This window comes from Balaenoptera acutorostrata, chromosome 19 (assembly GCF_949987535.1).
Source record: "Balaenoptera acutorostrata chromosome 19, mBalAcu1.1, whole genome shotgun sequence".
NCBI classification, from domain to species: Eukaryota; Metazoa; Chordata; class Mammalia; order Artiodactyla; family Balaenopteridae; genus Balaenoptera; species Balaenoptera acutorostrata.
Genome location: NC_080082.1, coordinates 34,116,873 through 34,144,013, shown reverse-complemented (window position 1 = coordinate 34,144,013; position 27,141 = coordinate 34,116,873). Strand labels below are relative to the sequence as shown.

Sequence of the window (27,141 nt, the reverse complement as noted above, 5' to 3'; positions counted from 1 at the left end):
AGGTGGAGTGGAACCCCTTGATGTCGCCCTCCCCTCCGCAGAGACCTCCCCAGACAAAACAAACAAGCCCTTGGTCTGGCGAACTGCAGCGGGGAGCGGAAACCAAGGAAGATCAAAGACCCAGCGGTTACCCCCTTCCGGGCTGCACAGCTGGCAGCGCGCCCCGACCCCCGGCGGGCACCCACGGGCCCCGGGATGCGGGGACAGCGATTGGCTGGCAACTCGTGGCTTTCGGACACTTGTAGCCGCCGGGAGTTGGCTGGGTCCACAGCTGGCCGGAGGCTCAGTGGGGGCTTCTCCTGCACAACCAAATCAAAACGTAGAGAGTCGGAGGAGAAGGTGGGCGGGCACGGGGCGGGTAATAAGCGAACACTTTCTGCAAAAGTCCGATCGTGCAACTGAAGGGGCAACGCTGTGGGCGCTCCAAGCAGCGTCTCTTCTCCGACCTCAGTTTCATCACCTGTAAAGTGGAGCCGCTGAGTCCTCCTGCCCGCTGCCAGGAAAAACAGAGCGGAGGGAACGCACAGCCCTGTGAGCCAGAGGAGCGGTTATTGTAGAGCGGGCAGGACCCAAGGGGGTGTCTGTTCCAATACTCCTCCTGGCCAGAGCTCCTCCGCCTCCCATCACCCCCCCACCCCCGGTCCCCAGTCCCGGGTCCCCAGCCCCCGGCCCGGGTCAGAGACCGCAGCCTGGAGGGGGGCGCTGTGTCCAGCCCTGCAGCGCCTCTCCACGCCCCGCCCACAGCCCGCCGGCCCCGCCCACAGCCTTCTCCCTCCGCGTCCCGCCTCGCCTTTGATGCGCCGCGCCCGGCCAATGGGCGCGCGGGGAGGCGCAGGCTGCGGCGGCGGGCTGGGGGTTCGGCGCGCCCGGGCGTCAGTCCGGCCGCGGCGACGGCGGCAGGATCGTGTCGCGGCGACCCTTAGGGATACGCTCGGCTTCAGGGCTGCTCCAGGAGGAGGAGAGCGAGGCGCGGCGCGGCGAGCCGCAGGGCCCGCGGGCCGGGCGCATGGCTTAGGGACGCCCCCTCCCGCAGCGCCCCCAGCATGGGGAAACTTCACTCCAAGCCGGGTCAGTGTCCCCGCCCGCGTGCCGGCCCCCTGGTCCCCGCCGCCCTCGCCCTCGCGGTTGCTAACTCTCTGCTTCTCCTTTCTTTCTGGCTCCCGCCGCGCGCGATGTGCCTGCAGCCGCCGTGTGCAAGCGCAGGGAGAGCCCGGAAGGTAGGGGCGCGCGGGGCACGGACCGGGGGGGATAGACTGGGAAGCACCGCGGACGGCGGCGGAATGGCCTAGCCCGCGGATCTTATTACCAGGGCCACCCCCACCCGCTACTCCAGTCACCAGTCCCACAAACCCTCTCCTTGGAGCAGACTTTGTGTCCCCTCCTCTGTCCATCCTACCCCCTCCCCGCTATCCTGTGCTCTCTCTTCTGACTCTCAACCCCTCCTATTGCGGTACCCCGACCCCGCACTCACTGCACCCCCTTTTCAGGCTCCTAAGCCCCTTCTCCAAGAGCCTGCGCCCTCTCTTTCTGGCCCTCAGCCCCCTCTCCCGAGATCTTGGCTCCTGCGCCCCCTCTCCTGACGCTCAGTTCCCCTCTTCCCCTCACCCCGTGTTCATCCCTCCCCTCCGCAGTCCTGGCCTCTGGCGCTCGCTCTTCGGATCCCCAGACGCGTCTTCCTGGGGTCCTGCTTACCCCTTGGCTCCGCTCTGGATCCCTGCTCTTGGGGCTTCGCTGAACTACCTTCTCCTGATTACCTGCGTCCCTCTGTCGGGTTGTGCGCGGCTCCCAACACCCTCCGGGGCCCTGCTGCCTCTGCCTCGCCCACTCTTTCTCTCCTCTCTCGGGTAACTTTCAGCCTAGGGGCCAGACTCAGGGGCTTCGTGTCGTCCCCGCCTCAGGTGACAGCTTCGCTGCGAGCGCCGCCTGGGCTCGGAAAGGCATTGAGGAGTGGATCGGGAGGCAGCGCTGCCCGGGTGGCAGCTCCGGATCCCGACAGCTGCGGGCGGCTGGCACCGTTGGCAGAGGAACGCGGGTACGATCCCCACCTACATCCCTTTCAACCTCAGAGATGCGTCTCCATACCTACCCCCCGCACCCCAACTTTTAGCACCCCCTCGGCGCAGCTTCTAAGTCCAGAAATCCCTTCTCAGCTGCCCCTGCCCCACCAATATGACCCTGTACACCCCCTGCCTTGGGGAACCTTATTGGTGACACAGGTGGCAGTCTCCCGTTCAGTTGGGGGCAGAGGGCTGCCCGGGGGGAAATGTCCTAGGTGATGTGGTGGTGCAGGTCCAGTTGCTGGGGAAGCTTGTCTGCGCTGGAGGGATCTGGGGGGGGGGTGCTGCTCTGACTTCTACCTTGTTTCCGTGGCCAGCATTCAAAGGTGGATTTGGAGTTGGGGCTAGGGAAGAGGGAAGGCATCTGGGGGTGTCTGGATGGAAGGCAGGACTGTGCCGGTCTCCGAATGTGTTCCAAGTGTGTGACGTTCATCAGTACCATCTGCCCTGCAGCCCCAGTAGAGCCGGCTGTGATCTGGTGGCGGGCAGAATTTGGGGGGTACTGAGATCTGGGAGACCCCTTGGCTTGGCCCACAAGGAGAGAGAGGGCCTCATTCTGCTATAGCCTGGGCCAACCCCTAGCCTTCCCCCAGTGGGTCCCTGAGGTTGGAGTTGTTCCTAGGGGAGCAGTAGATGTGACAGGGGAGTGAGTGAGTCCAGCCTCAGCTCCTGGCCTGGCACTGGTGTTCACAGATGTCCTATGGGCTCCAGAACTCTGCACAGGGCTTTCAGATGGTCTGCGTGGAACTCGAGCAAGCCAAGGATCAAAGGATGAATCAACTTTTTGATGTGACATTTAATTTTTTTTTTTTTTTTTTTTTAACTTAGAGGAGAACAGACTGAGTCTCAGGTCTGGTTAGTTCTTTGGTCTTGTCCATGGGCTGGGGAGGGGCCAGTGGACTTTTCAGATGTGTGTGTGTGTGTGTGTGTGTGTGTGTGTGTGTGTGTGTGTATTTGGTGGTGGGACCTGGACTGGGTGCAGCCCGTTGGAGGAGGTGAGGCCTGTGGATAAAGTCGACTCTTGTGCACGTATGAAATAACCGCTGCATCTGGAAGAAGCTCCCATCTCCTCCTCCACTGCCACTGCTGAGCTGGGGGCCTTCTCTTCTCCATTTCTCTTCATCTGTTGGCTGGGTTAGAATTGGAGCTGCTGTCCCCTGGGAAAGGCCAAAACTTGGTGGGCGGGGGCACTGCAGTTGGGGCCCTTTAAAAACAGAACTACAAACTTCCCTTTCTTCCCCTACCATTTCTAGTTTTTGATCTCCTTATTTATTTAAAGCCCAATGAAAATGATCCGATTTAGCCATATGAACAAATGCATTTGCAGCTGAAGACAGAGGCCAACTGAGTGGATTTCCATTAATCAAGTTTTGGGTTTTTTCAGCCTGTTTATTTTTACAAAGTATTCCTGCAGAATGACATTTATTTGCAGTCCCCCCCGCTTTTTTTTTTTTCTTTCCTAAACTGCCAGGCAGCTTGCTCCATGCTTTAGGGGAAACTTGAAATACAGCAAGGGCTTACTTCAATTGACTTTTATCTTCAAAGCCATAACAAATGTTACCCGCATGTTTTTGGTAGGTCTCCTTGGCATCCAGTCCTGGAGGATGGGAGGGAGGAGGAAGGAAGGAGAGGAAAACAAAAGTCTGTCGTTTTTAATTAAATAGTAGTGTTCCCAGCAAGAGGAATGTGAGCCAGTAAAAGTTGCCATTGGGGGAAATGAGGGAGGGTAGGGAGGGGGCCCCAGCTTAAGACTGTGGCTTTGGTAAAGTCACGGAATTTTGTTGCCTGGTTTCTTCCCCCAGCTGAGGACAGCATGGGATGGTGCTTGCCCCCTCCTTTCCCAGCCCCCTCTCTCAGAGAAATGCTGAGGGGTCATTAGTGTTTGTTCAAAGCACTTTTGAAGATGTGAGACACAGAGCCATCAGCATGACATATGTTGGGTGGTGGAGCGTGGGACCTGCCATCCAACATATTAAGGGGAGGGAGTCTCTGCTGCCTTGAGAGTTGTGCTTGGTGACTGGGACCTGGGTGCCTGGGTTCCCACCACCGCTGGCCTCGCCCCTGAGCCTGCAGAGGTGGGGATGGCCCAGGGAGAAGTCAGGGTGAGCCCAGGGTGTGGGGCTGCACTGTGGAGGCCTGTGAGGTGATTTCAAGTGGTACCTGGAGGAATATTTCTTATCTTAATAGTTACATTTTATTTTTTTACCAGAAAAAAATAAATAACTGGGACATAAAACCCTTGAATTCGCAGATATTATTGCTTAGGAGGAAGCGAAGTGGAAAGAGATAGTCTAAAGTCAATTCTGAGAAAAATATTAAGTACAACTGGTCAAAATTGTGAATGAGAACGGAATGCCCCAAATTTGGGAAATGTTGAGATACTGAACAGGATAGCAGTAGGCAACGCTTGGTCTGTTTAATTTCTGTGATTTCCAGTGGCACGGAAAGGGTGACTCCAGGTTCTTCCATTATCTCATCAGGATGTAGGAGGGCGTGGGCTCCAAATTGTGTTGAGTTCCAAGGGCTGGCAGAGGTGCCCTCACCAGCCCCAGACCCGTCCTGGGGTTGGCCTCTGTGTCCACTCGGTCACCCGGCCTTTCACCAAAGTGGCGGGGCACACATTCGTGGCTCATCCAACCAGCATTTTTATTGCAACAATAACTACTATTTATTAAGCGCCTGTGTGTGTCAAGCACTTTGCTTACATTATCTTAATCCTCCTCCTAACCCTGTAAAGTTGCCAGCCGGCTGGTGTGGACGCTGGTTTTCTCCCATTCTGGAGGACTTTCTAGGACAGTGGAAGCCATGTGTGGTAAAGTTCCACACCAGAACATCTGCCTGGAGGGGGTCGCACTTGTTCATTCCTGAGAGGTGGCACTCTGGCCGGCTGCCGAGTACTTTGGGATGAGGCAGGTTGTGGGGCAGGCAGAAGCATGAGGGGCCCCTGCTTGCCCTCTTCCTCTCTGAGGGAGCCTGAGTAGCTTAGTAAATGTTTAAGTTGGGTCTGAGTTTCATGCAAGATCCTGGGATATGAGAGGGTGACCTCACCGGCAATTAACCCACGCCTGCCCTCCCAAATACAAAACTAAATGAGGTCAGTCTTGGCCACAGTAGCTTGTCACCTTGTATAAGCCATTTTATCTTTGTCTACCTTAATTAGCTCATCTGCAAAATGGGTATAATAACATGCTCATCCCTGGCAGGGTTCTGGCAGATATAACTCTTCACTGAAAGTAGAATGTGGGGAGAAAGGTACTGGCAGGTTCCTGAGGCCCTGGGAGAGGTGGAGGTGGGGGCCCATATTATGAAACCAGAGGCTCCCCCTCCCCCATACTCTGTAGCCTCACTTGGAGGGATACAGGCTCGGGCTTCTGCCCTTTCAGTGGGTACATGCTGCACTTCAAGGGAATATGAGCTTGGAGGAGAAAAATAATGAGAAATGTGAGCTGTACAAGTACTGCAGAAGATGACTGATAGGTGAACAATTTGTATGCCAGACAACAATGTGCTAAACAATTAGAAATTAAAATAAGCATAATAATCTCAGAGATAAAGGACGATATTAGAAACATGAAGCAGCAACAGGCAGTTACAAAAGAAAACCAATTGAAAATGTTGGCTCTGGAAAATATAATGGGTGAAATTAACAAGTTTAGTAGATGGATGGAGTAGCGTAATGGACACAGAGATGCTGATAGGAGAACACTCAGAGAAGCAGAATCTGCGTGTCTGTGTACGCTCCTGCAGCGTGTGCACACGTGTGCATATATGAATGTGTACAACTGGATTTAAGACCATTCCCCTCCCCCACCCCCCAGTTTGGTCCTTTTGTTCTTTTATGGCAGAGCCGCCTGAAGAAACAGGCTGAGAGCTTCGGTGCAGGCAAGTCTGCCTCTGGATCAAAGGTGGCTGCCAGGCGGTTTGGTAATTTGATTAGGGGGCACCTAGTGCATTTTGATGTTTGGGGAAGATTGGGAGGGTGCAGGCCCTGATGGAGCCCGTGGGGATGTATGGAGCTGGGTGATGAGATTGGAGGCCGGCCCAGCTGCTGCCTGAGTGCCGGATTCCAGGGGAATTACCCTTGAATGATACCAGTTGGCACAATTAAAAGGCCCCATGTCTTCACCATATGGAAAGTGTTAGGCCTCCTTACGTGGTTTCAAAGCTATGTGCCGGGAGGTGGACTTGACATTTGAGGTAAAGCATAAATTAAATATTTGGTGTTTCAGAATTAAAAGATGATTTGCTTTGAGGCTAGTGGAGGCGTTTGGACCTCAACTCACTGGCTTCTTTGAGTTCTCCACGGAGGGTGCCCTCTGCCAGGCCAGCTTCATAGCCCCACCTGGCAGCTTTCTGGACCCCTGGGGAATGGGGAGGAGAGCTGGGGCAAGCTGGAGCTGGGCAGAGTGCCAGGTGGGGCTTCTGGTTTCTGGTAGGTCTGGATCCCTCAGGAAGGTGGGAGGTGGGCAAGGGTGTCATTCTGGGTACTTTAATGCATCTCTGTGATGGGGTCTCAGGTAGAGGTTTCGAGGAATGTCTTATCCTCCCTACAAAACTTTTCTTCTTTGAGAAGGACACTGGTTCCCCAAGTCAGGCTGTGTGTGTGTTGTGTCCCTCGAACTCAGGAACAGACCCTCTACATTCATATCTTGTACAAACTGTCACAAACTCAGGGGGAAGCTAAACCAGGAGACAACCTCGGCATGTCCCACAAGCTCCTAGCCTTGGGGAATGTTCCATCCCCTCACCCAGTGGGAGTGTCAGAAGTGAGGAGAGAAGGTGGGGGGTAGACAGACAGAGTCAATTCCTCCTCATAACAGGAAGCTTGGGCCCCTGGGCTCAGGGGCCAGACTGTCCCTTTGAGGGCTTAAAGCAGCAAGGCTGAGCTGTCAGCAATGGAAGAATCACTTTCTGAGGAGTCCATCTTCCTTGTGGCAGCCCTGGGGCACATGGTGGGCTCTCATGATATATTTGCTGAATGAATGAATGAATGAATGAATGGAGATAGATTAAGTCCCCATCCCTGCCTCTTCCTCCCCCAGATTCTCTTCCCCAGCCAGGTGGAGCTGGAAGTAGGAATAAAAGGAAGAGTGGAATCAGGCCTTTTCTTTCAGACACTCAGCTCTTCATTAATTATGATCAATAATGAATTGTTATTAATTATGGATTCCCTAGCTGTGCCGGGCATTGAGGCTACAGTGGCAAATCACAGAGCTGTGGTGCCTGTCCTCCTGTAGCTTCCAGTCTAATAAAGGAGACAAAGAATAAGCGTGGCCACAGGCACATTGGCAGACAGTGACACTCCTGAGAAGCTGAGGCAGTGAGGAAGAAAGTGTGGGAAGAAGGGATGGGTTTGTGCAGTGGGAGCTGGGGGAGACCCCTTGCTCGCTAGTGTCCGTGGACAACGCGCGGTGCTTGGGTTGGGCCCCTGAGAAGGGACTGTGGGCTCCAAGTGGCTCTGCAGCCTGTGGGGTCTGGAACTGTCTCTGGTGCTCATTCTTTCTGCAAAGCCCCCCATGTTAGTGGCTCTTGGCACGTGTGAGCTACCTTTCCCTCTGGACAGGTGAGTGGGGTGGAGCGCAGCCAACCTGCTGCCCCAGCCGCCAGTGCGCTCTGCAGAGCTGATTCGCATGCAGCATCATGCACAGGGACTTGGGGGCATTACTCCAGCTGTTTGGGTGGAGGGGCGGCCCCTGCTGCCCTGCGGGGGAGGAGGGTCAGAAGCCCAGCCGTGGTGGGATGTGGCAGTCTGAGCGGTGGGATTGGCAGAGGGAGGCACCCCAAGAACCAGGGGGCAAGAGGCAGTGACAAGCCAATCCCAGAGAGAACCCATCCTGCCCCAGAACTGCTGTGAGCCTGTGCCTGAGGGAGGAGGGTCTCCTGCCTCAGTTTACCAGATGTGTCTGAGGAAGGGGCATGCAGCCTGACTCTCTGGGCAAGAGGCAGGGGCCCACGAAGAGATCTGCAGGCACTGGGGAGTCAGGGACCCCTCAGTCCTCCTTGCTCGGGGGGTTCTCGCAGCCTCACTCACTGGCTGTAGGTTCACAACTTTGGAATTTTTAGGTCGCTCGTTGGATTCCAAAGCAGGAACTTCCGGCTGCCTCCCTGACTTACCGCTCTCATTTCCACTCACGCATGTTCTTTTTGTGGCTCTTGTCTCTCACAGACATTCTTTCTCTTCCTCTGGCTCTCTCTCCCCCTCCCTTCCCCTTGCCTCCTCCCTCCCCACCCCCTCCCCGAAGAAGGAAAAAATTCAGACTCTCACAAACAAAATATCTGCCATTCCATCCGAGGGAGAACTGAGGCAGAAGCCCAGAATATCCTGGAAGAAACGCCAGAGAGAGCTGAAGGCCTCAGTTGTTTAATCTGGAAAGCAGTCTTTGATGTCACCGTGCTCCGTTTATCCTGGGAAGCTGCCTGCTTCTTTATGGCTGGCTTCAGACTCTGTGCATGAAAAATGGCCGAGTTCCTTCAGGAGCTGGAGGGAAAGCCTGATCCCTCCCCAGAGGGCAGGCCTGGGGATGCTGCCGCTCCTGCCAAGCCCAGGTGGGCTGGAGAACCTTTTCCAAACAAGCATTTCCAGAGACATAAGTAATTCTTTGATAACTTCCCGGGAAAGCAGAGGGGGCTCTTTATTCATGTGGGTACCCGTCACGGGGCTTCGCGAGGGAAGCCTCAGGTCCCTCCACTGAAGTCATCCTTAGACCCAGAAGGGCGGCACACAGGAGCTCTCACCAGGCGGCTCTGCCCTCCAGGGTGCGTCCTGTATGTGTGTTTGTTTAGAGGGCTCCAAGGAATTGCTCTGGGCTTCACTTTCCTTACTTGCTGAGCCATGTGGGCTGCGGTTTGTGTGTGGCTGACGGCTTTCAGAGGATCCCAGGGTAGTGGGTGGGCTTCACAGCGGTGTGGCATCAACTGAAGGATCCCCGACCCCCCCCCACCCCCGCCCCTTCTCTGGGCTTTGGATCTTCTGGCTGAGAAGTAGGATAAAATCATTTATTATAATTTAGAAACTATGTATTAAATGCATTCTATTCAAGTCATTCATGCATCTGTGCAATAGAAATTGAGTACTTACTTTAGGCCAGGTATACATTTGCTCTGTCAGTAGAGCATGGTCCTGGTTTTCATGGACCTTACACTCTAGTAGGAAAAGATAAGTATTTTTAAAAACAAATTACACAACCTAAGCTGTGATTTATGCCTCAAAGGAGAAGTGCTGGGTGCTTTGAGAACATTTAATAGGAATCAGACCTAATCTGGGTGGCTGTTCATTCTACAGATATTTGAGCATGCGTAGGATGTTGTAGAAACTATGAGGAATAGAACATAGTTCCTGCCTCATAGAACTTGGAGTTTAGTGGAACTAAACTTTCATCTTTGCCTCTCATCTATTTTTCTTATCTTATTGCATTGGTTAGAATCTCCTCAACTGATTAATAACTATTAAGTATGATGTTCATTGTTTGTCTAGTTAAGAAAGCTTTCTTCATCTCCTGGATTGCTAGGATTTTTAAAACCAGGAATAATTATTGAATTTTATCAAATGCTGTTGGAGTGTTGATGGAGCTGGTGATTCTTTGCTAATATAATGTATGATTTGTATGCATGATTTACATAACTAGATTTCCTAGTGTTCAACTTTCTTTGCACTCCTAAATTAAATCCCTCTTTGCCATGATAGACTGCTGCTTTAAAATGTTGCTGTATTTGATTTGCTAATATTTTACTTTGCATTGATATTCGTGTTTGATTGGCTCATGGTTTGGGGAGGTAGCTCTTGAATAATGAAGACAATGTTCAGGGAATGTTAGAGGATGCTCTGGGGGCTCTAGAGCAGGAAGTACCAACTGGTCCAGGGTCAGAGGTAGTGTCAGAGGAGCTGTAATTTAAGCCCAAAGGTGCATGGGGGGAGGGGTGGTGGTGAGCAAGACAAGGGGAGAGGGCATGTAACAGCCATGAGTGTTTGCCGGACAGACCGGCCACATGTGAGAAAGCCCTGTAGAGAAGAGGGTGGTTCATTTGAGATGCTGGTTGAAGTTCAGTTGGCGGAAGAGAGGTCACAGCCTGGGCCTGGGGGCCTTCTCAGCCATGTTATGGAGCTTGGTCTTTGTCCAGAGGGGAGACAAGTGTGTGAAGAGCCTGTGTGAGGGGCCAGCAAGAAAGAGGTGAGCCCTGTGATCTGGGGGACGAAGGAATGTGGGGATGGGCTCTCCCTTGTAAAAATACTTTGGAGGATAAAGAGGAATCAAGTGACTGTATTCTGTGGGCTCAGTGAGAGATTCTGGAAGGTCTGTATTTGTCCAGGCACAGTGCTTGGTTCTCGAGTGTCACCCAGGGGACTCTTGAGGAGGCCATAAGCAGGTGAAGGACCAGGAGAAGTAGATTAGGACATCAGGCGATGTAGGGTGGTGCTTAAAGAGCGAGAACTTTGGAGCCCGATGTCTTGGGTTCAGATCCTGCTGCACGATTTTCTAACTGTGTGACCTTGGGCATAGTGTCAAACCTCTGTCAGCCAGGGGTCTAGTGGGAAACAGATGCACTCCAGAGAGTTTAAATGAAACTAGCTTCCAGAGGTATGGGCAGGGTTCAGGGATACTTTATGGGGGGTTGAGGTACCCAGGGACGGATGGTCCCTGGCAACAGTGGGAAGCTGTTACCACCCCTAAGGTAGAAAGGGCCAGGGGAGGAAATGTTGGATATTTTGGATTGGATCCCTGTAGGAACCACAGCTGACGATGGGTGGAGACCAGGCAGAAGCTATAAAGATGGAGGATTAACCACAGTCAGAGACACGGGACAGAAGTAGTGAGGGAGTGGAGAAGAAGTACCCGAACTCCCATCTCCTCGCATCCTCCCGTTTCCTGCCGGGGCCTCGCATTGGCTGAATTCAGAAGCCAGAGGCCAGAAAGCTCCAGTGAATTGGTCCAGAGGGTCAGCTTCCTGGGGGCACAGGGCAGTACAGAGAGGGTGGGGAATGGATGGGGGTGGGGATGGCAATAGAATAATCAACTCTGCTTGTGTTTCCTCATCTGTAAAGCAGGGATGATAATAGTACCTGCATCATAGGGCAGTTGTGAGGACTCAAATTGTAAAACAGTTGTAATGTCAGGCGCACCCTAAGTGCCCAATACAAGTTCGCTCTTACATTTATAAGACCAGGAAGAGACACAGGGTTATGGAGATTCGGGGAGGTGTTTTTGAAGGAAGTGGCATGTCAGTATAGCTCTAAGGACGGTAAGACTGGGACCAGGGGTCAGAATCTAAAGGCCAGAGAAGTCATATTCATGAACGCAGCAGGCTGGGAGGGAGAAACCTGGGAGGTGGGGGGACTAGGGTGCCCTGGGGAGCACATGCCCTGAGTCAAGAGAACAGCGTCCCTCAGCCCCAGCCAATTGTTGTCATGTGGGAATGTGGCCCTGGTATTGCCACATCTTCTTATAATTAAGAGAACCCAGCCATCTGGATTTTTATGTGAAATTTTTCTAATTAAAAAAATTATCATCAACTACATAAAATTTTTCAAAAACACTTTTTTTGGGTGGACCCAGACAGCTGGATTTGGCCTGGCTTGTGATTGTTGATTTAGACCTACAAGATTTTGGTGGAGTATGAACATGTTAGTGATAATAGTACGTACAAGGGAATATTAAAAGTGTCTAATGCTTTACATGCATTCTTTACATGTATTATTCCCCTGCGTACAGATGAGGAGACGAGCTCAGCAAGTTAAGTCCTGAGCCCAGCCAAGGCAGAGCGGATTCAGGCTGCCTCCAAGGCAGAGGGTACAGCCCAAGCCAAGGCTGGGTGCTGGGGAGTCATGGATAGTACGTTTCAGTTGCCGGGGAACAGGATGGGAGGGCAGGTGGGGTAAGTACAGTATAGATGTGGTTTGGGCCACTTTATACTGAGGCCCAGCATGTGCACGTAGTAGGTGTCAGGAGTGTGTTTAGAGCTTTTCAGAATCAGACTTCCTGGGTCCAAGTTCCCGCTGCACCTCTCCCCAGCCGAGTGACCTTGGGCCATGTGACGGCTCATTGCTGATCCTGAGCTTTCGCATCTGGTGGAGTGGGTAGTCATGGTTCCTACCTCATGGAGTTGTTCGAGGACTGAAATGAGTTCATGCTGGCAAATCAGGGAGAATAAAGCAGACGTCACCCCTCCTCTTGCAGCTTTCTCGTGTGGTTAGCTGATGATCACCCAGATGTGCGCTAAATGTGATGAAGGGGAAGAACAGGGTGTGGTGAGAGAGAATGAGGAGGGTTCTACTTTGGACTGGGGAGTTAAGTTGTTGAGACCCAAAGGATAAATAGCCAGGTGATGAAAGGTTTAGTAAAAACATCTCAGACAAAGGGTTTGGGAAGTGCAAAGGCCAGGAGGCACCACTGGCAAGTAGAGAGTCTTCAACCCACTTCTGGGTGTCTGGCTTAGGGCAGAACCCAGTCTCTGAGTTGTTCAGGCAGAAATACGCGGTCCAGCAACGGGGGTGGGTAGCTCTTGGGGGTTGCGGGACGAGATGCTATATGTTGCAACCTGTTTTGGTTCTTTGTCCACCTGCTGCAAATCTTCTTCCACAGTTTTATTTTTATCGATGTCCAATCACTCCAGCTTCTCTTATTTCTGGCTGGGTGAGAGGTTGGGGAGAACGTCCTGGTCCCATGAAGTAGTGTCAGCCGGGAGCTGATTGTCTGGTCTGCCACGTGCTGCCCAAGCCCCTGGCTTTGAGCTTGAGTACAGAGCTGGGGCCCTGGAGAGGGTAGGGCAGAGCATAAAAGTCCCTGTCAGCAGCAGGATGGGCCTGGCCACCCTCAGGCTACAGGTGAGGTTGGGGAAGACCAGAACCTCCCAAATGGGCTCAGGCCCAGGGAGTATCTCTAACTACAGAAGTCTGCGCAGGCTGGTGGGCCCCTCTCACAGAGGCTTTGACTGATGGCAGCTCCACTGTGTAGGTTTGGGCGTGCTACCTTGGGGTACTGAGGCCACTCCAGGCCTGGCTTCCAGAGATAACCTTGTTACAGGGTAGTTTTTGACCTTGACCTTGTTTTACCCTTCTTTCCCCTAGGGATCTAGATAGACTTCAAAAGCAAAAAGATGATGTCAGAAAACTACTACAAACCAGGAACAAGGCTGTCTTTTCAGTGCATGCTGGGAGCACTTATCTTGCTCCCCTGCCCTGGAAATCCCGAGGAGCCCACTACCCCGGTCAGTCTTGGGTACGTGCCTCCTTTTTCAGTGTTCTGTGGTGGCAGCCTCAGCGTGACTATTAAGTGCCTGCGTATGCTGAGCCCTGTGCTGAACCATAGGTGCAGCATTAAGTATCTGCTGTATGTCAGGCCCTGGGCCAAGAGCTGTCCCTACCACTCAGTTCTCACAACACCATTATGAGGCAGGTACTATTATTATCCCCATTTTACTGCTGGGGAAACTGAGGCTTTTAAAAAATATTTATTTATTTATTTATTTATTTATTTATTTTTGGCTGCGTTGGGTCTTCGTTGTGGTGCACAAGCTTTCTCTAGTTGTGGCGAGCAGGGGCTACTCTTCATTGAGGTGCGTGGGCTTCTCATTGCAGTGGCTCCTCGTTGCAGAGCACAGGCTCTAGGCACGTGGACTTCAGTAGTTGTGGCTCGCGGGCTCAGTAGTTATGGCTTGTGGGCTCTAGAGCGCAGGCTCAGTAGTTGTGGCACATGGGCTTAGTTGCTCTGCAGCATGTGGGATCTTCCCAGACCGGGGATCGAACCCATGTCCCCTGCATTGGCAGACGGATTCTTAACCACTGTGCCACCAGGGAAGTCCTGGAAACTGAGGCTTTAAAGAAATCTACCCAAAGTCACTTGACTTGGAAGTGGAATCTTGTTCTAGCAAGATTCAAATTCAGATCAGTCTGATTTTAGAGCTATCTTAAATCATTATAGGTGAGTTTTTTTTTTCCTTAAACAGTATGTTATAACCCCATTCATGGCTTATGAAATCCATGTAGTGAGCAGCATTAAAAAAAATGAAATAGATAAAAATAAAAATATGAGAGAATATCCTATATAGTAATAGTAAATATTGCTTTATGTAACTTTCTGTTTAGTTTATAGGTGTGGATAGCCATGTCTATAGATGATTGATAGATAGATATGGACATATAGACATGGGTATCCATACTGATAAATAGATCTATTTATAGATAGATATGTGTATATCTAAACGCACATCTATACCCAAACCCATATATACAGAGGCCCATTATAAAACATAATTCTTATTGTGGGTCACTGTCAAAGTGTTAGAAAACACTGGTGTTTGGTCACTGTCCTAGACTCTGAGTCTGAATACCTGGTTTCAGGATCTAGCTCTGCTTCTCACTAGCTGTGTGACCTTGGGTAAGTTCCCTAACCTCTCTGTGCCAAAGTTTTCTTTCTTGGCTTCAGGGCCTTTTGGTTTGTTGACTTTTTGGTGAGAACAGATTCTCCCAGGATTGCCATGGTTGCTGTCTTGTTCATCAACTCCATTTGCTTAGGGCATGAAGAGGGCCCTTGGGGACCCCCGTGTCCTCTCACCTTAGAAACTAGCCTCTGAACATGACAAGCAGCAGCTGCACCCTGGCAACTAAATCTTTCTGGACAGAACATTGTTTTGGGAATCCTGAGCCTGGGGGTGGCCGCAGCTTAGCTATTAGGTATCTATTGTGATCTCTCCTGGCCTTGGCTTCCTCCTCTCAGAATGTAGTAAAGAAAAGGTGGATGTCTAGGTTATCTTTTGCTGTGTGACAAGTTATTCCAAAACTCACTGACTTGATGTTTTATGATCTGCTTAAGATTATGCAATTTGAGCAGGGCTTGGCAGGGGCAACTTATCTCCATCTCCATGTGCATAGTTGGGTTGGCTCAAACAGCGAGGGGCCACCTGCCACAGAGCCACTTGGCTTATGTGTCTGGGGCCTCAGTTCTCTTCCAGGTGTCCTCACCACTGGTTAGCTTGGGCTTCCTCGTAGTATGGCGATCTCAGGGTAATCAGACTTCTTACACGGTGGCTGGCTTCCCAAGAGTGCAGAAGTGAAAACTGCCAGGTTCTTTAGGTTTAGGCCTGGAATTGGCAGTGCCACATTCTCTTTGTTAAAGCAAGTCACAGGTCCAGCCCAGGTTTAGGGGAAGGGATTACAAAGGGGCATACATACTGGGAGGTGTGATTGATTGGGGGCCATCAAAGTAGTGTACCAGAGAGGATGTGGTCTCCCGGAGAGAAACGGCTGAGAGACTGAGTAAGGAAAAGGACTGAAAGGTGTCCATTGGATTTAGGGTCCTGATGGTCACCGTCTGGTTTGACAGGAGCTGTCGTGGTGGAATGGCAGCCGAGGTGAGACTGGCATGGGTCCTGAAGGGACTGGGGAACACTTACACGGGAGCAGATGCACATACTTGTAAGAACATCCATGGCTACATTATTTGGAAGAAGGAAAATTTGTAACGACTCAAATATTCATCACCAGGAGACAGGCTAATAAACAGTGGTGTAGCCATTCCATGGATCTCTCTGCAACTGGCAAAACCAGGTTGAGTGAGGGCCACAGGCTGATAGGAAGGAGGCCCTGAGATGCTGTTGAATGAGCAAAGCAAGGGCAAAACATCAGTGTAATGTGGCCCCGTTTTCTGCACTATACAAAGGTCTGTTCAGGCCTATGTCTCTATATATTTGCAGGTGCACATGGAAAGATCTGGAATAATACACTGTCAAAGTCTGTTTCCCTGAGGAGTGAAGTGGTGGGAGGTGGTGAGGAGAGAAGGAATTTCACTTTTCACATTATATATTTCTACATTGTTTGACTTTTTTTTTTCTCAATGAACATGTACTACTTTTATATTTTTCAAAGAGCCAATACGTTTTATTTTTATTTTTATTTTCTTTAACATCTTTATTGGAGTATAATTGCTTTACATTGTTGTATTAGTTGCTGCTGTATAACAAAGTGAATCAGCTATACGTCTCGGGACAAGCTTTTCTGGAAGGGGTGGAGAGAGAAGCCGGTGGCTGGAAGGGGACGTGGGGCTGGGATGGACTCAGGGTACGGCCCGAGGACCACCTACATCTGAAGTTCCGAGTGCTGTTTAAAATGCTGAGACCTAGGGGCCCCTCCCTCTGCAAGCCCTCTGAATCAGAGCCTCTCTGTGTTGGGCGACTGGACCCTGTAGGAAAGGTGATGGTGGGAGGGAGCTGGAGGGGTTAGGGCGGAGGGAGGGATGGTGCTCCCCATCTGTAGAAGGGTGGGGATCGAGTGTGTGGCCCAGTGGAGAAGCCGGCACAGTTCCTGACTCATGACACGCTCTCAGTCAGTGATTCTGTCTCCTGCGCAGTTCCCTATGGCTGTGGATCCTTACCCCCTATAAGTGGATTTAGAACTTTGCTGACAGTTATTGATACCTGGCATCTTTTTCAAGACCGGCCAGGCCCCTCCTTTTATAACTGGAAGGAGGGAGATGTTAAAGGGATATCTAGCCTAGCGATAGAACTTTCTGTGATGATGGAAATGCTCTATGTCTGCACTGTCCAATATGGGAACCATTAACCACCTGTGGGTACTGAGTGCTTTGAATGTAGCTACTGGGACTGAGGAGCTGAATTTTAAGTATATTGTATTTGAGTTCATTTAAATGTAAATTTAAATAGCCACGTGGGGCTAGTGGCTTCTGCCTGGATAGCACAGCTCTGGACCAGCGGAGGAGATGCAGCACTGCAGTGCATCAGGCTAACCCCCATCCCGAGGCGGGTGGAAGGGGCTATTTGCAGCAGGTGATGGTGGAAGGCGAGCTCTGCCCCCAGGAGGCACTGGTGAAACCCTCCCTGGAGCCTCTCCAGACCCTGCTCCTGGGAGGCACAGCTTCCCTTGAGCTTGGAGGGAGGAGGCCCAGGCTGGCCACTGCTGTGGTCAGTGATGGGAAGGATGGCGGGTCTCCCAGGTAGGTGGATTGGTGCACCTTCTCCTGGTGTCATAAATTGGGGCCTTCTTAGCCTTCTCAACCTTGGAGGGCCTGCTTGGCATCTGCTTCTGGGGTTCGTGGGTGAGGACTTGTCCCCTTGGCTCTGGTCTGAGGAGCTGGAAGGCAGAACCCGTTCGTGGGGCTGGGGCTCAGCACTGAGTGGGACCAGCTTTTCCCCAGGAGTCAGAGGCAGCATTCATCTCGAGCTTTATGGTTGGCAAAGCCTTACTCACAGTGATTTGTCAGGCATTTACTATTTGCAGAAACCTGGCCAGGGTCAGTATTAATACTATGGGGAAACTGAGACCAGACTGCAGAGTCCATGGGGCAGGCTCTGTGTGTCTCACTGCTGCGTCCTCAGGGCCTTTTGCACTGCTTGGCACATGGTGGGCGCTCAAGGAACATTTGCCTGGTGGATGAGGCTCAGGGAGGCCTAGCAGCTTGGCCAGAGGGCACATAGCCTCTGGAGGTCCTGTCCCTCCAAATTCCACCTCCTTTTGGCCTTTGAAGAGAGCCTCCGCTTGCATCTCCCCTGCCTATGAGAAAGGGACCTCGCCAGTTTTCTTTTGGTAAATAAAATCATGCACACGGTGAAAAACAAAAGGAAAAAAATTCAAAACAGTACTAAAGGGTATGTAATAAAAAGGAAGCCTGGGCTTCCCTGGTGGCGCAGTGGTTGGGAGTCTGCCTGCCAATGCAGGGGACACGGGTTCGGGCCCTGGTCTGGGAAGATCCCACGTGCCGTGGAGCGGCTGGGCCCGTGAGCCACAATTGCTGAGCCTGCGCGTCTGGAGCCTGTGCTCCGCTGCAGGAGAGGCTGCGATAGTGAGAGGCCCGCGCACCGTGATGAAGAGTGGCCCCCGCTTGCCACAACTGGAGAAGGCCCTCGGACAGAAACGAAGACCCAACACAGCCATAAATAAAATAAATAAATAAATAAACATAGAATAATCATTAAAAAAAAATAAAAATAAAAAGGAAGCCTTCTTCCCACCTCTGCCAATACCATTGGCCTCCCAGCACTCCTCTCCCAAGGCATCTGCTTTTTCTGGTTCCTGGAGGTGCTTCTAGCCGTGCTCTGTGAGTATGGGCCCTTATCCCTACACAGACAGTAAGCAGTCCTCTTGGCCAATAAGACTGGGAAGCACTGGTATTTGTAGGTTAATTGAAAAATTCATTTGAGGTGGGGATGCATAAGAAAGTGATAGAGACTTTATTTTCTATTAACCTAAGTTGCATGTTATAATCTCGTTCTGCACCTTGCCTTTTTAACTTAACAGTGTATCTTGGAAATCATTCCATATCAGTGCATATAATCTAATTGCCCTTCAATCTTATTGTTCTTCATGGCTCTCAAGGCCTTCCATTGTAGGGATGGACCATACTTCATTGCACTGATTCCCTGTTGTTGGGCATCTAGGTTGTTTATGGGCTTGTGCCTATAGTCTAAAGTAGACTATTAGATCAATGTGGTGCATTTCTGTAGCTGTGCTTCTGCACACACCCCTGCCGCCCCAGCACACACACTTCACACCCGATGTGAGCTCCAGGCATGGTTCTACTTCTTTTCTGGCAAAGCCAGAGTTTCTCCCGCAGGCCAGGGTCTTCAAAATCCAGGAGGGCAGCAACTTCAGGGGGGTCTGTGGTTAAGTAAGTGCGACCTTTCTCTGTGTGGGTGAGTCAGAATCCTTTGGTTTTTAAGCCCATCTCAGCTGTTTCGTACAGAAGCACGTTATTGGCCTGTGTAACGGGGAAGTTGGGAGGGTGAATTGAATTCAGGGACAGCTGGGTCCCAGCTCCAACTCTGCCCTCAGCTCTGGTTTCTTTTGGGTCGGCTTCATTCTTGGGCAGACTCTCCCCAGGTAGTGGCAGTTCGACTCCCAGCGGTCTGGGCTTCCATCTCCAACTAGAAGAGAGAGTTTCAGCCAAAGCTTCATCTGGCTCCCATTGTTTTGACTTGAGTCACATGTCCATCCCAGAACCAAACCCTCTGCCTCTGCCGGTTCTGGGTCATGCGGCTACCCTCGAGTAGGGGCTGGGATCAGCTCCCCCAAACCTCAAGGGCTGGGAGTGAGGGGGTGGTTCCCTAAAGAAAAACCACCTGTGAGGAAAAGGCTGCAGAATGCATACTGGGTGGACAGAACCAACATCTGTGCGTTGTATAAGACTCACCGACCGCAGCTCCAGTCAGCAGCTGGCAAGCGTGGGTGGGAACAAGGCAGTCTGACAATTAGCTGACTCTCCGGGGAGAACCATTCCTTGCCACTGGATCTTGGAAGAGCCTGGGTGATTTGCTGCCTCCTCCGTGCAGCCCACATGGGTCACAGCTTTCCTTTCAAGCTCCTAGCCTCTCCATTATGATCATAGGTGATTTTTAACCCTTAGTGGGTAGGTAATAAGACCCTTTTGGGAATCTGCTGTATTGGATGGTGTCTTTCTCCTCCAATAAGTGCTCTTACACATTTACCCCCAATTTCAGGGCCCCCAGGTTAAGAACCTCTGCCTCAGTTTGTATGGATATTTTTAAAACCTCATTATTTAACTTTTTTTTTTTTTTCCTCTATGGGTCTTATCTACTCCAGGGGGCACAGAGCTTTGGACCTGGTCTTCAGATCTGGGTTTGTACTGAACTGTATTCACTGTGGGCTTTAATTTTTTTTACCTGTAAAATGAAGGAAAAAAGTATCCATCTCTTGGAGTCATTTCAAGGATTAAGTGAAATAACTTATGTTGTGATTTAAGGCTTAGCATGCAGTAAGCACTCAGTAAACATACTCAGTAGTCCGATAAGGCCTCTGGAGCTGCTGATATGTTCTGGAAGATTCCCAGTGAACCCACACCATCTCTCTGGGGCCCATGACAGCCTCTGGAAGGGGCTTGGTTGCTGTTTGATGGATGGAGAGGCTCAGAGAGAACATCTTTGTTCACTCAAGAGTTCCCTGGAGTGATTGTTTGCCATTTCCAGGTGGGCAAACTAAGGCCAAGGAGGTTTCAGTGACTTATCCAGGCATCTTGGGGTTAGTTTGGGTTAGTTGTGAGCACTTTTACATCCTGATCTTAGGACACCCCTCACTTATTTTATAAACTGTGCCTCCTGCATGGCCATGGACAGGCCACAGGTGACAGCTCACCTGTGCATGATGCCTGCCTGCAGGGGTTCCCTGATATCAGCAGAGCCCTTTCCGGCCCCTGAGCCCCAGCCAGTGGCTCCTCTGCCCGCCTGGCTGGACACCAGGTCTCGGGTGATGGGTATTGTTCTGTAGAAATGCAAACTGGTGCTTTGAGAGTATTAAGACACAAAGTCCCTGCGGTTAACAGCCAATTAATCACAGCGTTAAGGAGGGAATGTCTGGGTAGACGTGACTTCATGAGCTTGTCATAAAGTCTGTCCCTGCCATGTTTCACTCTCCAAGATTTTTGACTTTCAGAAAAGGAACCACAGATAGAGTTACCAAGTTTTACAGAAATATTTTTACTGGGCAGAAGATTGCTTTCTGGTGAGAGCCAGTGATTTCAGGAGACAAGCAAAGAGCCCTTTATTCTCACGTTCTGTGGGAGGAAAATATTATGCTAGGAAGCCCGCTTCTTGGACGGGCTGTTTGAGAGGCCGGGCTGCATTTCTGGAGTTGGGAGTGGGTGACATGAGATGGTGTGGGTGCCTGGGGGGCTGCTGGGTGTGCCTCCCTGGGGATTTGGGGCTCGTTGTACGGGCATAAGGGAGCGTAAGCTATAGAGCAGGGAAGGGAGGTGATCAGACCTGGGCTTTGACCTGGGAGTGCATGGCGGAGAAAGGAAGAAACAGGGTTGTACGCCAGTGTGGGAGCCCCCCAGCTGGAGAGCAAGCCTGGGGTCAGCTGGCTCTGCCATTTACCGGCCGTGTGACTCTGGGTCCTCACCCCTCTGGGCCTCCATTTCCATCTGTAAATAGGGGATAACAAAGTTATCCACCACACGGGCTTGTGTGAGCGTTAAACGCGATCATCTATGTCAAGCGCTTTCTCATTTACTCAATCTGTGATATCCAGTGGTGATTGTCAGAGGGAGGGAGATGGGCCTTCCTCCTCCACATTCCAGACCAACTCATCCTGCAGTTCATCCTTTGCTGGTGCCTTGGAGTGCAGTGGGCATGTTTCCTGGTCCCAAATGTGACTTCCGGTTGGATACTGTGGTGGGGGATTGGAAATCTGGGTCACTCCAGCAAACTGGAGATTTATGAGCCTCATTCCTTGAGCTCTAGTCTGTACTTCAGCTCATGGAAGGGACTGTTTTCTCCTGGAAATTAGGGGAAGACAATATGGGCTTGACTGTATTCAAGGAGGATGGGTTTGGCCTTTGCGGATTAAGACTTTGTTCCCCCCTCCCCCCATGATGTGGAAGAAGGATGCCTGCCAAGAGTTTTGTTTGTGTCTGGAGTAGCCATGTGTCTGATAAGGAGACGGCATCCTTGCCCTCTCCTTGCTTCTGAGCATAATCCCTTTTAAGTTGGGCAGTTGGAGAGGGTTGATTTATTTCATTCTCTTCCTCACCTCCCTGTCATTATTTAGAATGTGAGGGAGAGTTTATCTTGTTCTCCGGGAGATCTATCGTTTCAGCTTTGGAATGGTACCCAAGTTTATAGAATGGAGTCTGGTGCCCAGAGCCTTCTGGTAAATATTTTGGGAAGTGGGATTCCTCTGACATTATGGCCCGTGAGTTGGGCAATGGGTGCTTTTCCACGACTGGAAGATTGAACTTGGCCTCTTCTCATACAATGCCCTGCACATGGGCTACTGGGGGCTACTTGCTAAGGCATCTCAGCTCCCAGAATTCCTGCCTCTTAGGGGTCCTCTTGTGCTGTGCCTTCCGCCAGGAATCCATGCATTGCTTCTTCATTCCTTGCAAATGCACATGCCCCTTCTTTATCCTCAGAACCTGGCTTCCTTCTTCCTTCTCATGTAGCCTCCATCGTTCATTCATAACCCCCCCAAAGCCTTCCCTCAAGGCTGCCCTCCTTGTTGCTAAAAGCCTTTCCATTGCTTTGCTGATACCTCTTGTGTTCTGCCCTGGGTTGGCCAAGTCAGATAGGAGGGCCCTGGACGAGATCCATGTTCTCTCAATCTGTTTCCTCATCAGTAAAATGGGATGGTAATATCAAACCCTGCCCCCCTGCGCCCAGGATGAGTGGAAGGATGAAAAGATAATACGTGGGAAGCCTCAGGGCCTGGTGTGCAGTAGGGTTTGGTAACTATTTCGCTCCCCCTCTTAAATTATAAGCTGCTCGAGGGCAAATGCCATGTCTTAGTCATCTTCATATCTCCTTGAGAGCATCTTAGCCTGGTGTCTTGTTCATAGCAGGTCTAAGGACACAGTAGGTATGACCCACTGGTTAGAAGTGGTGGTGACTCTCCAAAGGGTTCCTTGGTTGAGAAAGTCCCTCAGAGCAATCATTTTCAAGGCTTTGGGGAAGGTAAACAGTATTGCTTTAGCTGAGTGGTTAGGACATGGGGGTCACCGTCCACTATGTGGCCACTAGCCTCACATGGCTGTTGAGCATTTGAAATAGGGCCGGCCTGGGCTGTAAATACCCAGCAGATTTCAAAGGCTTCGTGTTAAAACAGAGAATGTAAATTTCTCCTTAATAATTTTTACGATGATAACAAAGAATGATGATATCTTGAAATGGCAAGATTTTTGATATTTTGGCTTAAATAACATTATTAAAATTAATTTCACCTGTTTCTTTCTCTCTTTTTAATGTGGCTACTAGGAAATTTAAAATTACACATGTGGCTTGCATTCTATTCCTATTGGGCAGCACCGGTCTAGATTCTAGTCCATTCTCAATGGTGATGATATTGCCCCCAATATATATATGTGTGTGTGTGTGTGTGTGTGTGTGTGTGTGTGTGTGTGTGTGTGTGTGTGTGTGTATACACACACACACACATACACACAAATAGACAAACAGTATACCTATGGTATACCCAAATTTCATGTAGGGGCAGATAATAAAGAATGAGAAGTGCTCCAGAGACAGCCAGACCTGATGCAGTTGCTGGCTTTGCCACTTACTAGCTGTGTGACCTTGAGCAAGTTCCTTAACCTCTCTGTGCCCCTGTTTCCTCATCTGTAAAATGGGAGGAGAAATGATACGTACCCCATAGAGCTGTTGTGTAGATTGAGAATGCCCGTGAAACACTTAGGACCTGACACATACAGAGCAGGCAATCAATAGGGCATCTATTACCGTGGTTCATATTGATATGTAGTAAGCGAGCCCTCTGGAGGCAGAACGCAGTAGGACTTCCACTTCCAGAATTTATAGTGACCGTAAGGTTTGTTAGCCTCGGTTTTTCCATCTGGAAAATGTGTTGCTGCCGGGGGGACTGTAACATCTGTGCAGCACTTCATGCTGAGCGAGGAGCATGGCTGCAGAGTATTTGAATGATGTGTTCCCCCTACTCCCAGCCGTACCAGCACCGTGCCAGGCACTGAGGGATTTCACACCGAGGGCTGGTCACCGGTGGTCTTCTCCGGGCTCCCGGCAGACCCTTCTGGCCGTGCGGGCGTGCAGCTGTCAGGGCTGGGCCACGGCTATGCTGGGCAGCTCCTCCCCGGGGCTGCCTTCAAAGGGAGAGCTGGAAGGAAGGTGGACGGGGAAGGAGGGGCTGCCCATTGACTGCTTGACACAGACAATTGGATTAAAGGTCCCTTTCAAGGCATTGGAAATTGTCAGTGACACGGGCCCTGGCTTGGGGACTGCAGATGGCAGCCTTCCAATAACTAAACCAAGTTCCCTCTTCTGAGATCATGATTTGAGAGACACAGTTGCTGAGGCTCTGCCTTCTGTGGGAGGAGGTGATGGAGAGAGGCCGGTCAGCAAGGCAGCTAGGATGAGGATGACAGCCGGCTGCGCGGCTGGGTGGACCCAGGCTGTATGTACGTGGCGGCTTTGGGGGTTGCGCGGGGGCCTTGGGAGTTTCAGGTGGACTGGAGACCTGGGTACCACGGCTTGGTACCTCCTCTCAGTGTCACTCACACATCCAGACATAAGCTGTCTGAAACTACCCTCTTCATCTCCCTAGGGAACCTGTGAAGGTTCCTAGGGACCTCCCTGGCCCAGTGACTGGCCCTCTGTTCACCTGTTGTTCAGGTCAGAACCTGGAGGTCACTCCCAACTCTTCCTCCCCACCCTCAACTGAATAGCCAACAGGTGGACAACTTTTGTCAATTAACCAGTGCTTTTTCTTCCACCCTACATGTTATTTGGGGGCAGGCTGGAGGTTGGGTGTTGCAGGGTCATGTGCCCCACTCCCTTCCTTAGTGCTCTAGCAGGGCAGGGGCTCAGGGGGTCTGCAGTGGGACCGTGGAAACAAAGAAATCCTCTGTGCACAGCTAGCCCATCCCTAAAAATGGGTGCTCACCACCCCCTCAGTTCCTCTTAACCAGCTTAGCAGCAGCATGGTGTTGGGGCCCAAGTGTGCCTCTGAGTCAGGCAGAGCTGGATCCAAAGCCAGTCTCTGCTGAGCCCAGAGGATGTGGAGGTTAGAAGGGGTGCTGACGTGCCCATGCAGAAGAGGGTAGGAGAGTGGGCTCTGGAACTGCATGAGTTTGAATCTGGGACCTGTTAACCTACTAGTTGTGTGACCTTAGGCAACTTTCCTAATCTTTCCTAATCCTCAGTTTCCCCACCTGTAAAATGGGACTACCAGTTGACCCTCCCTCTTGTGGTTGGTGTATGAATTCAGCAAGGTCGTGAACCCCCGTGGTCTGGCATAGATGGTGCTCAGTAAAGCTGCTCTTATTATAACTACTAACTATTCCCTTCAAGATTTCTTATGAGGGAGAAGGAGATAGAAGAAGGAAAAGTCTTTCTGGAAGTTTTTTTCCCCTCTGGACAAATGTTTGTTATTTCCCTCCTTGCTGGAAAAGCCCCAGCCCTATCCTTCAGTACCACCCTATCGCTGTCCCGCCACTGTCCCCCTGCACCCTGTCTGGTCACCAGGTAACTCAGTTTCTCCAGCTGGAGGGTTGCTATGGAGACCTCCTTATGCTGAAATTGCCCTGTGGCAGGGTGGATGTCCCCAGTTTCCCCTCTCAGGCCTAGGGGCTATGGTCAAAGGTTAAGGGGACAAGGGAAGGCTCAGTTTGGAGACCCTGGACATCCATCCTTCCCTTGATCTGCTCTGGGGGGTGAAGGCGGATCATGGGGGGAAGAGCCAGCGAGTACTTTCTCAGGTCAGATCAGAACTCTGCCTGGTCTCTGCCCCGCAGGAGCTCCCCTCGGGGACTCTCATCTTGGCTCAGGTCTGGGAGAGGGTCCCATCCTGACAGCCCTTTGGAATCTGAGACCCTTTGCAGATGTGCAGCTTCCTGGGGGGATTAACACCCTCTATGAGCACAGCCTCTGGGCCGTCTTAAGTTTTTCTGGCAGCTGTTCCTAAGGCTTCCTCTTGTGCACCTGGGGAAATTAAACAAATAAGTCACTTCTGGGTTCAACCCCTGGCAATTCTGATTCAGTAGGTGTCTGAGAACCCTTCTGGAAACAGGTCAGGCCCACAGCCACAGGGATTGAGAGAGAGGAGGCAGCAGCCCAAGGCGTGTCAGGGTGCTGTTACCCCAGATGGGGGAGGGGTATCTGGCCATGGGAAGGACAGCTGTCAATCCTCTATATCTGGGGTGCGGCCCAGGAATCACTTTTTAACACATACGTACATACATGTGTATGTATATACATATACCTCTCCACATTTTATTTGTGCCTTATCACAACTTTTTGAGGGAAGCATTCTCACTCCCATTTTACAGATGGTAAAACTGAGGCTCTGAGTGACAAGGCGCCTTCTTCCAGGTCACATGGGTACAGCGTGCTGGGACTGTGTATTGGATCCAGCCTCAAGACTGCCCATGTTCATTCTGCCTCACCACTGCCTCTCTTGGGACTCAGTGTTCCTGCCTGTCAAATGGGTATCCTACACTGACCTTGACCACCTCCTGGGCAGGCAGCGCTTGGAGAGTGGGGCTGGGGATTGGAAACTGGCGTGTGTGAGTCAGCCCTCCCGGCTGAGTGTGAGCTCCTTGAAGTCAGGGCTTGGGGCTGAGGTGTCCAGGGAGGGCCTGTTTGGTTTGGTTGACATTTCTGAGGGATGCTGGGCCTCACTGGTGCTCTGGCTGAGCAGACACAGCCGTCTCCCTCCAGGGACTAAAATTAGGATTCCTCGGCTCTTGGCTGGTCCTCATCTTGTTTTTGGAAAGACTCCATTTTGTTCCTTCTGCTGCCGGCGGCCGAAGCCCAGCCATGGCCAAATGACTGTCCTGCCTGGTCTCCACTCACACGCTCTGGCCTGCATTGATCTTCTTGGAGTTAATTAGCAGCTGGCCCCGCAGGCCTGGCCTCCAGCGGGCAGGAGGAGCCGGCGGGGGTGTGCCAGGACCAGGGGGTCCCCTCCCCACACCCCTGCCTCGCAGCCGCCTCAGGCAGAGGCCCTCTGAGGGAGGCTCCGGGGTTTTCTTTGGCACTCAGGGAGCTAATGGCTCCCTCCCCCTTTTCTTTGGAGCCCTGTAAAAATACAAAGTTAAAAGACCCTCAAGTTTGAACAGGAAAACCAAATACATGAAACCAAGCTGTTTCCACGTGGGGGCCACGGACTGTGAACACCCAAGTTTGAAACTTCCTCTCGTCGGAATTTATGGAAGCCTTGGAAACTTTTCCTTTTCCCTTTAAACATCAGAATTGGCTCAGGGCATTCTTTAAAAGCATAACCCCGGTGCTGCTCACAGCTTGATTTAATACAGCTTGAATACAATAGTAACTTCTGAACCCGCTCTCTTCAGAGAGAGCTGGAAAGTTGTTTCATGACACCAGTAAGTAGGGTTTTTTTTTTTTTTTCTTTTAGCCAAAAAGTATATTCTAAGATTTATTAGATTCTCCACTTCCCTCCCCCTAGTAACCCAGATTTTCACTCGAAGTAAAGGAAACTTGCTTAGAACAAGTTCTTTAACTAGGGGCTACAGAGCCTGGTCCTCTGGGGGAATGTTGGCACTAAAAGATTCACCAGTGCCCAGAGGCTGGCTGTTGTTATAGGTGGGTGGTTCACAAGTATCTGCTTCATAGACCAGAACCACACAGGGCCTGGGCTCTA

At 51.3% G+C, this 27,141-nt stretch overlaps 1 protein-coding gene across 3 annotated transcripts in view; it reads left to right on the top strand.

The window, feature by feature from the left end:
- Positions 1-889: 889 nt before the first annotated feature.
- The window catches only part of NKD1 (NKD inhibitor of WNT signaling pathway 1), an 86,519-nt gene continuing 60,267 nt past the window's right edge, over positions 890-27,141 (top strand). For 2 of the 3 annotated variants that reach the window (XR_009006105.1, XM_057534402.1), the window contains exons 1-3: positions 890-1,068; positions 1,185-1,217; positions 1,899-2,032. Coding sequence is in view for 2 of the 3 variants with exons in the window: in XM_057534402.1 (XP_057390385.1) it covers positions 1,044-1,068; positions 1,185-1,217; positions 1,899-2,032 (192 nt within the window). In the remaining variant the exon portion in view is untranslated. The remainder of the gene's footprint in view (positions 1,069-1,184; positions 1,218-1,898; positions 2,033-27,141) is intronic. The other variant, XM_057534403.1, reaches the window with a different exon arrangement.